This window comes from Hippocampus comes, unplaced genomic scaffold (genome assembly GCF_001891065.2).
Source record: "Hippocampus comes isolate QL1 unplaced genomic scaffold, H_comes_QL1_v1.1 scaffold78, whole genome shotgun sequence".
In the NCBI taxonomy this organism is placed as follows: domain Eukaryota; kingdom Metazoa; phylum Chordata; class Actinopteri; order Syngnathiformes; family Syngnathidae; genus Hippocampus; species Hippocampus comes.
This window is the reverse complement of record NW_017805798.1, coordinates 1,057,809-1,072,201: the sequence shown is the minus strand read 5'-3', so window position 1 is coordinate 1,072,201 and position 14,393 is coordinate 1,057,809. Positions and strand designations below refer to the sequence as shown.

Below are 14,393 nucleotides of genomic sequence, written 5' to 3'. Positions count from 1 at the left end.
TTATTATTGATATCGACAATGTGAAACTTTCGATCGGGCGCGCTTAAGATCAACACCATACTTTGCCCACCTCTGGACTAACTCAAATGTACCTGTGAATCCGGTACGACACTCGCAGCGGTAGTTGTTGGCCAGCTGGATGCAGCTGTGCGTGCCACGCGGATCACACGGGTTGGAGAGGCACTCGTTGACGTCGCCTTCGCAGCGTTCGCCCACGTATCCAGGCGGGCACAGGCAGTGGTAGCCTCCCACGCCGTCCACGCACCTGCCGTGGTTGAAACACTTGGGCTCTTTGGTGAGCGGTTCGGCCGGCGGCATGCAATCGTCCACATTGATCTCGCAGTTGATGCCTGGTGTGAATGTAAAGAATTAAATGGCTTGTGCATTGGATTAATTCATTCCTCCTGGTGTGTGAACACCGGGGGGCAATATCATGCAATCCTTCAGACAAACAAAGACTTTGACTGAACTACTGTAAGTGATTCAGCAATCTGCAGTAATATCAGTCATTTTATGCAGAGGATAAAGAATACATGCTTTTTCAAACTGAATAATTTGATTCGTTTTCATTAAAAATAACAGCCTTGCTTGCCACATAAGCACATCCATGAAAGTGTCCAATTTGGAATGTTTCAAACATTCAACGTGAACATTTATCCGAAACTCTCCCAAAATGGACAAAAAATGTTCCACACATCCGCAACCATAAGTGTAATTAATTAAGAGACACAGAGAAGAGGATTCGGGGGAAAGGGTGTTCTGACCTTGCGTTCCCCTGGGACAGGAGCATTTGTAGGTATTGATCAGGTCAATGCAGGTGCCCCCGTGCTGGCACGGCTGAGAGAAGCACTCATTGATCTCATCGGAACAGTTGGTCCCCACAAAGCCCGGCGAGCACTGCGACGCAAAGATGGAGGAAGAGAAAGAAGAGGAGGAGGAGGAGGAGGAAGAGTTAAATCGATGGCGGACATGAAACACAAAGATTTTTGTTTACTTGGCGTTTTTCTTTCCGGGCCAAGGCCGGACTGGAGCTTTTTTGTCGAGGGGAGATTAGCATTACTGTAGGTGGATGCAGTTTATAAATGTGGCCGAGTAGTTACAGTGACTCCAGAGAACTATTTCATGTCCAGTGGTACCTCTACTTACGAAATTAATTGGTTCTGGAAGAAATTTCTTAAGTAGAAAATTTTGTAAGTAGAGATGCGTTTTCCAGGTAAATGCTCCAATTCGTTCATCTTCTGCCCTTCCATGCCTAACCGATACAGGTTTTGTATTTTTGGATTGTATTTTTAAATCTCTCTGTGTGTGAGATGGCTGAAATAAATTTTTTTGTACTTCTTGAAATTCAGATTTTTTTTTTTTACCTTGCAAGTATATCCTCCTAGAAAGTCCAAACAAGTGGCTCCATTTTGGCAGGGGTTGGGCGTGCATTCATCCACTTGCTCCTCACAGTAGCTTCCTGTATAGCCCACCTGACAGTGGCAGCGGTGAACGTTTCCTGCGTCCAGACACTGGCCTGAGTTACGGCACAGGTTGGCGACGTCCACCCCTTTGAAAAGAGGAAATCGGACATATTATCTTAGTTTTGTTTACTTGAATTTAAAACAGGCCCCAGGTGTGACTGTCAATAAGAACACAATAAGCAACTTTTCACCTTGTTTTCAGCTCTTTTCCCCCCTAGAGTACAACATCCATTACCACCACGACAATTAGGGCCAAGCTAGAGAGTGGCTACATGTTGAGCCTTGGGTCTAAACCCCCCAAAAACAAAAAACAAAACAAAACTACGAGTCTACATAAAACAGTAAAAGCATGGGTTGTATTTTCACTTCATTAAGCTGCCGAAATAACTTCTCAAATACCGCAGCTTAGAGGCATCAAACTCTCAAGGGCTGGTGGCCTGATCCGGCCTACTATATAAAGCTTTATGTGTGCCACTAAAGCAAATATTGATTTTTGCTGAATGTTTAGGAAATGTGCTCTCATTTTTTATATGTGCCCTATTTTTTACCTCTCTGTTTGGCTGCTACCTCGCAGGAGACACTCGGTATGTCACAGTACACGCCCGCCCAGCCGGTCTGGCACTTGCAGCTGTAGGCAGTGTCCCTTTGCCAGCAGGTACCCCCGTTCTTACAGGGTGATGAGCTGCACCAGTGCACCAAATTCTAAAAAAAAAAAAAAAAAAAAAAAAAAAAAAAAACATGACTTGCTGTGATGACCTGGATAATATAGAAAACGGCACTAAAATTACTACTTTTTTACTTTACTTTTATTTATTTCCAAACAAGCTCATCTGATCTTAGTATTTGTTTTTTTTTTTGTTTTAAAGGATGTCCCCTTGAGATGCATCATCTAATTTTCGAGGGGGTCCTATCACAATGTAAATGTATTACTCCCTTAAAATTACCTGACATGCAGACATGAATGTCTAAACTGCAGGCAAGAGAAGCAAGTACATACACCCATAGGTGAAAATATTGACAAAAATGTGCGGGTGTACTCCCTTTTGTGAGATACTTTAACATGACTCATATAACCTATATAATGCCACATGTAACCTTAATATTAATATGCCACACATACCTTTAATATGATTTACATAACCTCAAGAATGCAACACCTAATATTCCAAATGCCATTATTACAAGGCGATTTCCGACCTGACAATTGAGTCCCGTGTATCCGTGCGGACACACGCACTTGTAGGTGCCGTAGCTGTCCTGGCAGGTGCCGCCGTGCATGCAGGGTCTGGAGTCGCACTCGTTGATGTCGTGCTGACAGTAGCTGCCGGTGAAGCCGGACGGGCACAGGCATGTGAACGCGTTGATGCCATCCACGCACGTGCCGCCATTGAAACAGGAGCTGCGAGTAAAAACGCACAGGTTTGTAAAACATAGTACAGGGACAAAACAGAGGTGGAAAATTACTCACCGACTAAGTACAGAAAGTTGTGTTTAAAAAAAAAAAAAAAAACTCTGGTAAAAGTACTAATTTGACTGCTGTACTGAAGTACTGTAAAACTAACTATTTGTACTTCCAACATTCACCACAGGGGGCGGCGGTGGGCAAAACAAATCTGAGCCCTGCATACCTCTCTGTGCAGTCGGGCGTGTTGTTTTCACAGTGGATGCCGCTGAAGCCGGGCGGGCAAGTGCAGGTGTAGCTGTTGACGCAGTCGGTGCAGTTAGCGCCGTTTTTGCACGGGTTACTCTCGCACTCGTTGATGTCCTCGTCGCACGCTGGGCCCCGGAAGCCTGGCTGGCATGTGCACAGGAAGCCGTTGGCCACGTCCTGACACAGACCCCCATTGCTGCATGGGTCTGATGATGAAGGAAGGGACCGCAGTATGACTTGTGACCAAATTTTTTGTTTCAGTGAATGTGTATACATTCCATAATGACTATATTTTTAAACTTATTGAAATACAAGTTTTAAACACACTGTAAACATATTTCCACAGACACAAACATTTCAAGCATTAAATGTAAAAAATATTGTACACATTGTTGTGTTTGTGTGGTGTTATATGTGCCGTTAAGAGGCGGATGACAGCAGCTCTTGTGTGACTGTGCTCATTGTGTTTGTATTTAGGGTTTAACTATTAATATAGGCAATAATAAACATTTTTAAGGGGCGAGGGTTCCTAACCCCCGCCAGCAACTGGAAAGGTTAAAAGTCTTACTTGGCTTGCAGTCGTCAATGTCTGTTTCACAATTGCGTCCAGTGAAGCCGGGCTTGCAACCACAGCGGTAACTTCCCAGGGTGTTCTGGCACGTGGCTCCGTTGCGGCAGGGATTCTTCACGCACTCCTTAATGTCCACCTCACACGTTTGCCCTGGAAAAAAAAAAAAAGGCCACATGATAGGAACGTGGTTAACAAGAGACTATGACTCACAGTTGCTGAATGAAGTCACAAAGGTTTACCATACTTCATGCAAAAAGTCCAACATTTGATTAATTTTGTGGAAAAAAAATTTGGGGATGGGTATAAAAGCACAATTTTTTGATAATATTCAAGTGTGATCATCAGGAAAAACTCCATGATAAGTAAACGTCTAGATTTATCTTGATGGTTAGTGTTAATTCACCACTACCTGATGCTTGAGCAACCTCTGCCAATGTGCGTCCATGTAGATTGAATGTGGGGAAATGTGTTTGTAAAAAAGACCTGCGTATTGCGGATTATGTGGAGACAATACTTGAAATGATTTCGATTTTTTTCCCCAGTGCTGACCTTGCCATCCTTCTGGGCAGACGCAAGAGAAGCTCTGATAGTCTTCCGACTCCTGACACACTCCTCCGTGTTTGCAGGGTTTGCCACTACATGGGGCCATTACGCTTTCACAGTTTTCTCCTGTAACACAAAAACATAAGAATTAAAGCTGGACGCTGTAGTACACTTGCTTTGCATTGGGGCTTATTTGGATGAACTCTCGAGTAGGAGTTTGCCAAAGCGCCTGCCTTGGAATGTGACCAAATTGGTTGCTTCAAACCAATATGGCCGACTTCCAATACTTAATTTATTTCTCTTACGTTCTATAGGTTGCTACTGAGTGAGTTTTTGGACGACACTTTCATTCGCTTTATTGAAAAAAAAATCGAAATAACATGGTGATGAACGCATTCACACACCAGCTGCTACAGCCACCACTGACCTCCATTTTAATTTAACATGGAAACTAGCTAATGGTTAACCGACCAACAGCTAGCCGCTAATCTGAGCTCACGACAGCCAATTCTACACTCTTATTTGCTGGCTCACAGTAAACTAGTGCTGGACGATTTAGAAAAAGAATCTAATTGCGATTTTTTTTTCATTCACTTAACTGGTCAGTCTATAAACACAATTATCCAAAAAGTAAAATGTGTCCAGTGAATATGCTGAGTGGCCACTAACTCTGGGAAATCACTAGCCAAGTAGCTGGTGAGCAAAAACGTCAAGCGTCGACCAAAAGGTATACTTAATTTACTCCTGAGTTCATGACTCCATAACGATGTCACGAACTCAGGAGATAACCCGGTAAAAGAGGACCATCTTTCAATCAGTGCTATCGCGGGATTTTCTCCGGGTTCCGTCACTATTAAGAGGCCCAGTGGAGACGTTTCCCTATCTGTTTCCACAAGGCGCGTCTCCAACAGGAAGCGAGGCTACGGCTTCCGGCCATTGTGAGGACATTTGCTGCTGCTGTGAGACGGGAAAGCGGGCAAACAGGAAATGTGTGGAGCGCCCTGTTCCCACCCGAGAAAACGATCACTTTTTGGTTCGGTGTGGATTTTTCCAAAAAGATGATTTACATTGAAATAAGATATGACATGAAAAATATTTTGCAGGGATGCTTGTATCTCAGGAGACCAGAGGGGCGTGAAAGGAAAGTCTTGCTGCTGAATTTGGAATGGAAAGCTTGTTGAATTTGTGGCATGTTTTTCCTTCCCGAATGGCCGATAATTCAAGGAAGACAAACTGCAGAGTAATGCCTATGCGGTGAATAATATTTTCGTACCCGTGTAAGGAAGGACGCAGTTGCACTTGTAGCCCGCCACGTCGTCGATGCACGTCCCCTGGTTGAGGCACGGGTTGGAGGCACATTCGTTGATGTTGGTTTGACAGTTTGGGCCTGTGGTTGGAAAACACAAAGATGAAGAAAGTTGACTTTTTAAAACTACAGTCCGAAAAATGCAGATTGTTTTTGTTTTTCTTAGCTGTGACTTGACTAAACAAAAAACAAAGAGAATTCCAAACTGTTTTTACTCCATTAAAGAAAGAAGACAGAATGGACGTATGTGAGCCAACTGACCAGTGAAGCCAATGCGACAGGTGCACACGTAGCCGCTGGTCATATCCTTGCACGTGCCGCCGTTCATGCACGGATTGGACTCGCACTCGTTGTTGTTGATGTCGCAGTTTTTGCCGCTCCAGCCGGCGTCGCACAGGCATTTGTAGCTGCAATGGAAGGCAGCAACGGCTTCTTGATAATTCGCCCAAATGTAGAGCACAAATACTCCAAGAAATGAAGCATAAAATGTTACTTTAAGAGGACATATCTAATGCAGAACTGACTTTTTGACTGCATGTTGGCATGATAAAACTATATTTATTATATACTATATACCAATATAGGACATCTTGCTCAGATTTCTTTTTTTGTTTACATTTAAATTTCTCTGAATTCCTCCTAAATGCTGCTGTATTGTGTCTTGAGTTAGGTATGTCAATTACTTGCGGCAAGGCTTGTGTCACTGCATACGCCATACACGGGATCTCAACACCGATTGATGAGTGTAATTTGGCGGCTTGGTGATGAAGTGCCGCCTTCCCAGATGAAAATACAGATGCTGTCTTTTCGGGGCCTCACCCGTTGAGCTTGTCCTCGCAGTGCCCGTGGACGCAGGGGTTGCTGAGACACTCGTTGACCTGCGAGAAGCAGGTGGCATCGTCGTAGCCCTCGGGACACACACATGTGAAGCGGTTGATGCCGTCGATACACGTGCCGCCGTTGTGGCACGGGTTGAGGGCGCACTCGTCGATGTTGATGTTACACATGGCACCTGGAACAGAGAAAGGAGAAGGGTGGTTTTTTTTGTTTCCCCCACCACATAGTTTGTAGCAGATATTTTCAGATTTTCTGTTAAGAAAAAAAGAAGTTGATGCAAAAATGTTTCAAAGGTTGTGTGGTATCAGGTGAAAGAAAATAGTAAACGAAAATTTGAATACTGTAATGTACTAATTTTAATGTAATTTGCTTTTACAATAAAAATGGGAGGAGTCAATGTAAATCTGAAATTTTATTTTTGTGGAAAAAAAAAAGTTGAAGATGTTCTTTGATGACCATTTAGGGCCACCGGCCCTATTTTGCAGTTTCGTCTCCTTTTGTCGGCGACTTGAAGCGCCGCCGCCATTCATGACACAAGAGAAGGCCATTTGGCTTTAATTCCAGGACAGGCTTTCCAAGCTTTTAAAAGCTCAACTTTCAGGAATCTTTCACTGAATCTTTTCTTCTGCTCCAATCCTCAGTGACGCTGCCCACAACGGTGTGTGTGTGTTTGTGTGCGTCCTCTTTGTACGGGAAGGCAGCTTGCGTGTCCGAACAGCGGCGGGTTGGGGACAGGGTGGAGCGGGAAATCGACACCGGTCCGGCCTCGGAGGAGCGTGCTGGCTCGCCCACCAACTGTCGGCCTCACCCCGTGACAATTGAACTTTGCAAAAACTGCACCAGGTTGTGCCAACTGGTCACCTGAGACTCAAACAACCCAATCTTAAATCAGCTCTTCGGTCCGGTCTCAAGTCGCATAAAGGCCAAAATCAAGCAATGATGTATGATCTCACTGTATGTCATACATTTCAAATGCAACATGTTTTGACAGTGATTTCTCACGAGTGAAAAATGTCACACTCTACCTGTAAATTTCCATCCATTCATTTTCTACATTGCTTATGCTCAGAGGCGGAACAAACCCTGGATTGGTCACTAATGACTCGCAGGGCACATAGACAAAGAGCCATTCACTTTCACACCAATTGACAATTTTGAGTTTTCAATCAACCTAAAATGGATGTTTTTGGAAACTGGGAAGAAGCCAGAGTACCCTGAGAAAAGCAGGACCTCGCAACTGTGAGGCGGAGGTGCAGCGCTAGTACGACAACTCTCCTTTAAATGCACACGTTTCTTACCAGTGTATCCGGGCTTGCAAGCACACTCGTAGCCGTTGATCTTGTCAATGCAGGTCCCATAGTCACACGGGTTGCTCTTGCAGTCATCAATGTTGATTTCACAGTTGATTCCTGCCAAAAAAAAAAAACCAAAACACATCCAGTCATCCTAAAGAAAAGAAAACAACTCCATAGTCCTTCCTACCGGCGGTTCCCGTAAGACAGTTGCAGATGTACACGTTTTCCCGGTCTTGGCAGACGCCGCCGTTCCTGCACGGCTGGCTGAGACACTCATTGATGTTGGTCTCGCACAGCCGCCCCGTGTAACCTGGGTGGCAAAGGCAGCTGAAGGAGGCCAGGCCGTCCACGCAGGAACCGTAGTGGCACGGGTCTGGGTGGCACTCGTCCATGTCCGTCTCGCAGTGCTGCCCAGTGTAGCCTGACCAGAAGGATGGATTTTAACACAGTGGTACCTCAATAGATCAGTTCAATATGTTGCACTATATTGAGAGCTAGTTAGCTAGCTAGCTATATGGATGGACAGATGGACAGACAGTCACATAGACAGACAGAGCTAGCTACATACAGCTAGCTCAATACTCTCAAGACAGTATACCTTCTGTGCACTCGCACGTGTACTTGTTGGGCCCGTCTGTACAATTGGCGCCATTGTTGCACGGTGTGCTGGCACACTCGTCGATGTCGATCTGGCAAAGGTGCCCGGTGAAGCCTGGAGCAACAACAAGAGGTTGTGTGGGTGTGAAGGAATGCGAATGTGGAATACAGTGGTGGGCAAAGCATGAGCAGTGGGCCAAGGCAGCCCCTGTCATAGTTTTAATTCTGCCTCTTGCTACATCCCTTAAAAGTTGGTTAGTTGAAAAGAAATAATTAATGCTTTTTTTTTTTTTTTTTTTTAATCTCATGAAATATTTTTTCAGTGTAAACAATGAAATAAATGATGACTTTAAAGTGTGGCAGAGAGTGGAATTACACCCAATATGAACGGGAAGCAGAATGAAATTAATTTAAAAACTGTACCAAAAAAATATACAAAATTCAAAATAGCTGGATCACAAACATGGACCCTGTGACAGAGGGGGGATTTCTGTATTGTGGTTAAGGAGTAAGGAATGAGTGATTTTAAACATTGTCTTGGTGAACGTCCTACTGGTGCTTGAAAACACTCAAGATGTAAATAGAATGAGGAGGAAACGAGTGTGTATCAAGAGAGCCGCGTAGACTGAGGGAATGACACGATTCAATGGCTCTCAGCAGGGGTTTCCATGGCTATGGCGTGTACAGAAATGAAAAGAGGGGTCCCGCATCTCGGGCTTGAGGGGGAATTTACATTTCAAGCACGGCACCCCCCGCCCCCCCCCTTTTTAAGCCTCCCTTCCTGCTTCTGCAATAACGGTCCATGCATGCTCCCGCCAAAACACTTTCACTGCCACCACTACCTCACGTAACCCTGGTACTAAGCCTCGGTGTGTTGGCGCTTTATCACATCTAACGCTTTCTTTCCCTCTTTTATTCATCTGGAGAAATTCTGCTTCCCCCCCCCCCCAGGCTTCCTCTGATCCTTGTTGAAAAATAAAAGAATGAAGTCAGGGAGGGAAAAAAATCATTTCCACCTCAATAAACGTGTTTGGCAAGTTTGAAGAAGCTTCCAATCCCCCTTTTTTTCTCTTTTTCTTTGTTGGTCTCTTTTCCAGTTTCAGTAGCTGCATTCCTTCACTGAACAAAACATGAAAAAGTCCCAATAGTGATACTCTACAGCAACGGTTCTCAAACTGGGGTAACAAATCATGTGCATACTAACATAAGCGTACCAGCGCATAATAAAACAAACATAATAGACTAATTATTTCTTTCTACCTTAGCTTTGGCCCAATTAAAAGCGCTGACATGAGTGAAAATCACCATAAAGAAATACCCATTTAAATACTCTGCAGGCATGTTTTTATAGCATTTATGCCACTTATTTTTTAAGGCCTTTGAACATACTTATATCATTACATAAAAAACAAAACACAACACAAAAATATTGTATTGTATAGTGTACGTAACCCTCTGCGTTTAAACACGTCCCCTTTTTCGAAACTAACAAACTGAGCATCTCACAATATACATCAATAATCTTGCCTAAAGATGTCAATTATAAAATGAACCTGCAACTGTCGCTTTCTGTAATCTGAAAAAGGAGGAAGACGGCAAATCATTTTCAACAAACAATTGCTGAAATACTTCCTGTTTTGTTCTTCTTCTTCTTCTTCCAACTGTTCACCTTCACAAACTACATAAGCTTACCACCATCTAGCCGGTCGAAAGTGGAATTATAGAGCACCCAATCGGCAGGAGAGTTAGATCAAAATAGCTTTTATCCCCCCAAATTGTAGCCTTTGTAATTTGAAAAAAAGCATTCTCCTATATTGCCACCTTGATTTGAATTTCATGAATTGTTCAGCCCTCATGATAACTGCTCATCAATCAAATACTGTACTCATATTTGTAAAATTAATTGATTTTCGAAAGGAAATTCAGTGGGGTATATCTTCCTCGTTATTGATCAAATTCTATCGACATTACCCATCTACAACAATAAAGGTTCATGTATTTTTTTTCTCTCACACGTCTGTTTTAAAAATCCCCAAAAGTCATGCCCACCCGTGCACGAGAGGAATTTCTGGAAAAAAATGAGCACATGGACACACAATCAAGTCATTTTCACATGTATCCAGTCAGCCATCGAACTGACTTTGTAGTTAAAGGATAAAAGGGGAGGGGGGAAAAAAAAACTTATAGAAAGTTGAAACTTCTCCAAGCTTTTCCCCCCATAGATTTTTCCTCCTTCTCCTCGTCCTCCTGCGTTGCTGCTTTGGTTCAAGCTAGCAGGGCCGGCGTAAGCCTGCCTCAGGGCTTGGGATTAATGCGCGTTCACAGAGCTGTTTGTGTCGACGCCGGGCGCTCTGTTTGTCTTTGAGAGGGAGGGGAAGGAGCGCGAGCGAGAGAGAGATCGACCTCTGCGCCCCCTGGCCTGCCGCGCTCTGCGCTCATCCTATTTGCATCTCTCCCCCCCTCCCCGGTTCGGCCCGCTTCACCTCGGCGGCCTCACCTGTGGGGCACTGGCAGTGGAAGGCGTCGGTCTTGTCGATACACTTGCCGCCGTTCACGCAGGGGCTGTGGGCGCACTCGTCTGTATCGATCTCGCAGAACTCCCCCTCGTAGCCTGGCCAATTAGCGAGGGAGGGGAGGGTGGGGGGGGGCACGTGTTAGTTCGACAGAAAGAGAGTGAGCGAGAGAGAGAGGCACATTCAGGGAAGTTTCTTCACTACGCCATGTCCAACTTGACAAACGCAAGCCCAAAATCTTCCTTCGCTTCACCGAAAGGTGAACTTGTTGCTGTTGGCTGTTAATCAGGATACGTACACTCTTTCTATGTAACTGTACTCTAAATGACAATGCCTGAAATGTTGAAAGCAATGAACTTTTTTTTCATTTGTTGTACTATTACAGAATAAGGCTGAACGATCAACTGCATTTGCAATATAATCGCGATTTGATAAAAGGCCATGATTTAAATAGTCAAGAGCCTTATGATTATTTATGGGTGGTGAGGTGGCACGGTGATTGACTGGTTAGCACGTCGGCCTCAGAGTGCAAAGGTACAGGGTTTGATTCCTGCTCCGGCCTTCCTGTGCAGAGTTTGCATGCTCTCCCTGTGCCTGCCTGGGTTTTCTCCGGGTACTCCGGTTTCCTCCCACATTCCAAAAACATGCATAGCAGGTAAACAAAGTGTTCTAAATTGTCTCTAGGTGTGAGTGTAAGCATGGATGGTTACTCGTCTATGTGTGCTCTGAGATTGGCTGGCAACCAGTTCAGGGTGTACTCCGTCTACTGCCCAAAGACAGCTGCGATGGGCTCCAGCACGCCCGCGACACTCGTGAGGATAAACTGATTAGAAAATGGATGGATGGATGGATGGATGGATATGGGGGGTGTGGTGGGGATTTCGTACGATGGGAACCGATGAGTGTCTTGCACTCACTTTTGATTGAAACTAACCCCCGATTGATCAATTAATAGACTGATTACAAATCGAGTCCCAATCCCTTCGTCCGTAGCAGATGTCATCGTCAAAGACACAAACCTGGCATGCAGATGCAGTGGAACTCTCCGATCTGGTCCAGGCAGGTGGCCTCGTTCCTGCACGGGTTGGACGAGCACTCGTTGATGTCCAACTCACAGCGCGGTCCCACGTAGCCCCGCTGGCACTTGCACTGGAACGAGCCCTTGGTGTTGATGCACTTGCCGGCGTGCTCACATGGGTTGGGACCTGGTGAAAGGAGCACATTTGACACTTGGGGGAAAATGCAATCCAATTTCAACAAAGTGAGGTTGTAAATGTAGGTCAGCAGAGAAGCAAAGTAGCGCTCTTTCGGTGGCCCCTATTGAACTGAGAGTTTTATTTCTTTATTTAATTCGTTATTTTACCCAGTGAGCACTCATCGACGTCTTGATCACAGGATGCCCCCAGGTAGCCCGTAGGGCAGGTACACAAGTGATTCCCGTTGACGGGATTGGTGTCGCAGTTGGAGCCCTTCTGACAAGGGTTGCTGATGCAGGCGTCATCCAGTTGGCACAGCAGACCTGCGGCCAAACACCCACTCTTTGAAAAATCGATCCAGATGTAGTGTATTTAATATATATACAACAGAACTTGTTTGCTTGTGCTTGTTTGCATATTTATATCCAAGTATATTTACAGTCAGAGGTGGGCAGCTTAGCCAATGATTGAAATCTGTTACTTTACATGACTCAAGGAAAAGTAGTCCTCCAAATGGTGATGAGCAAGTAGCGATACCAAATATCAAGGCTTGTAAAGGATACCGATGCCAGCCACCGATACTTAAGCCCCAAAGTTTTTGAAGTAGATGTAGAGTCCACTTCAAAAATGTACGTGGATCCAGATGCTTTTTTTCTGCAACCACTTGGCCCAATAAAATTGAGTAAATTCAACACACCATTTTTTCCAGTGTTCTTGACTTTGGAAATTGAGAAAATTCAAGATCTCGATCATTTTCCGCCGATAATGGTCAGCTGAAAATCATGTGATCGGCCCCGATTTCTGACACTTCTTCCTTGGTACGTGCATCCTTCTCCGCAGCGCTTCACCAAAATCCCCCCCCACCTCCTTGGCGCAGGTATTCCGGACAAACCTGTGCGGCCGTGGGGACACTCGCAGACGAAAGAGGCCACGCGGTCGTGGCAGGTGGAGCCCTGGTGGCAGGCGGCGCTGGCGCAATCGTCAATGTTCTCGCCGCAGTCGTCGCCCGCCCAGCCATTGACACACACACACTGGAAGCCGCCGTAGGTGTTGTGGCACGTGCCGCCGTTTTGGCAGGCTTTGGGCATCAGCTGGCACTCGTCCACGTCCTCCATGCACAGTTGACCTGTCAGAGGGGACAAATGAGCTTGATGATCCACTCAGCATTTAACTTAATTCAGTTGTTATGAATAAAAACAAAACACATCCAAATATATGGAAATAAAAAGTTACATAAGTCATGTACAGGACTCCAGAATGTCCCGAATTAATAAAAACAAATTATAAAAAGGTATATGAGTAAAATAGAAAATTTGACATACGCTTTTCTTTTAACATGACTCAATTCAATTCAGAAGTTTTATATATGCATCTTCACCTTTTTACTAATTTACGAATCACCTGGCCCATCGCCGTCTTTTTTGTTGTTGTTTTTTTTAAATCCAAACTGGCCCATTGAGCACCAAATTTGAGCTCCAGCCTGACTAACCTGTGAACTCGGGCTGACACTGGCAGTTGTAGGTGTTGAGACTGTCGACGCAGGTGCCGCCGTTCTGGCACTCGTGACCCAGGCAGTCGTCAATGTTCTGGTTGCAGTTTTTCCCCGTGAAGCCTGCCAACAGCCAAATGTGATGTGATTTTTCCACTGCTCAAACTGCCTGAACACCTCAGTCTGTTGTCAGTTATTCTTCTAATCCCTTGGTGGGGTATTCACGGTAATGAAAGTGCAGAGACATGTGGCCAACTGCTTCTTTCCTCCATCTGTGCAATTGAGGTCTGCGGCACCTTTGCCGCGCATCAACATTCACTCAACGGTTCATGAGAATGAATGGGAATTAACTCCAACGAGACTGTGAAGATAACCTTAAACACATTGTTTTATTATAAGCAAACATGCAAAAAGCACTGCAATTTCTGGCACACAGTTTGAAATTGAACATTGCGCTTCAATATCGTCAAAAGTGTGCTCCTATCATGATACAATTCAAATGTACTGCACAGAACACAAATTGTACCGAAATACATATTTAAAAAGAAACACTTCTTAAATGGTATTAGACTTTAAAGTTAAATACAACCGAACTGTACTTAACTGGATTAGGGGAAAAAATGAGGGAGGGTAAGTGCCAAGTGAATCAAAAGAAGCCGATCATTAGTTTGGCAACAAGCGTTGGAACAAGGCAAATTCCAGTAAAGGTGTGTGTGTGTGTGTGTGTGTGTGTGTGTGTGTGTGTGTGTGTGTGTGTGTGTGTGTGTGTGTGTGTGTGTGCGTGTGTGTGTGTTTGGAGGCGGCAAGCTGGCGCGGAGGCACCATTGGCTACAGTCTGGCTGGGCTATGTGCAAAGGATGTTGTCCCTGTGACCATTTCCTTTCCGATAAGCCCAGATGCCTTCCTGCTTTCGCCCTGTTCACACACAGACT

At 44.8% G+C, this 14,393-nt stretch overlaps 1 protein-coding gene across 2 annotated transcripts in view; it reads right to left on the bottom strand.

Moving 5' to 3' along the window:
* Window positions 1–14,393, bottom strand: part of notch1b (notch receptor 1b) — a 35,763-nt gene that overhangs the window by 10,512 nt on the left and 10,858 nt on the right. For both annotated transcript variants that reach the window (XM_019885503.1, XM_019885504.1), the window contains 19 exons: window positions 13,462–13,584; window positions 12,865–13,098; window positions 12,140–12,295; window positions 11,796–11,981; window positions 10,761–10,874; window positions 8,265–8,378; window positions 7,854–8,087; window positions 7,670–7,780; window positions 6,354–6,546; window positions 5,796–5,941; window positions 5,502–5,615; window positions 4,235–4,354; window positions 3,683–3,835; window positions 3,092–3,320; window positions 2,661–2,862; window positions 2,012–2,165; window positions 1,365–1,549; window positions 765–897; window positions 93–350 (listed from right to left, as the gene is read on the bottom strand). In XM_019885503.1, the coding sequence (XP_019741062.1) occupies window positions 93–350; window positions 765–897; window positions 1,365–1,549; window positions 2,012–2,165; window positions 2,661–2,862; window positions 3,092–3,320; window positions 3,683–3,835; window positions 4,235–4,354; window positions 5,502–5,615; window positions 5,796–5,941; window positions 6,354–6,546; window positions 7,670–7,780; window positions 7,854–8,087; window positions 8,265–8,378; window positions 10,761–10,874; window positions 11,796–11,981; window positions 12,140–12,295; window positions 12,865–13,098; window positions 13,462–13,584 (3,159 nt within the window). The remainder of the gene's footprint in view (window positions 1–92; window positions 351–764; window positions 898–1,364; window positions 1,550–2,011; window positions 2,166–2,660; window positions 2,863–3,091; window positions 3,321–3,682; window positions 3,836–4,234; window positions 4,355–5,501; window positions 5,616–5,795; window positions 5,942–6,353; window positions 6,547–7,669; window positions 7,781–7,853; window positions 8,088–8,264; window positions 8,379–10,760; window positions 10,875–11,795; window positions 11,982–12,139; window positions 12,296–12,864; window positions 13,099–13,461; window positions 13,585–14,393) is intronic.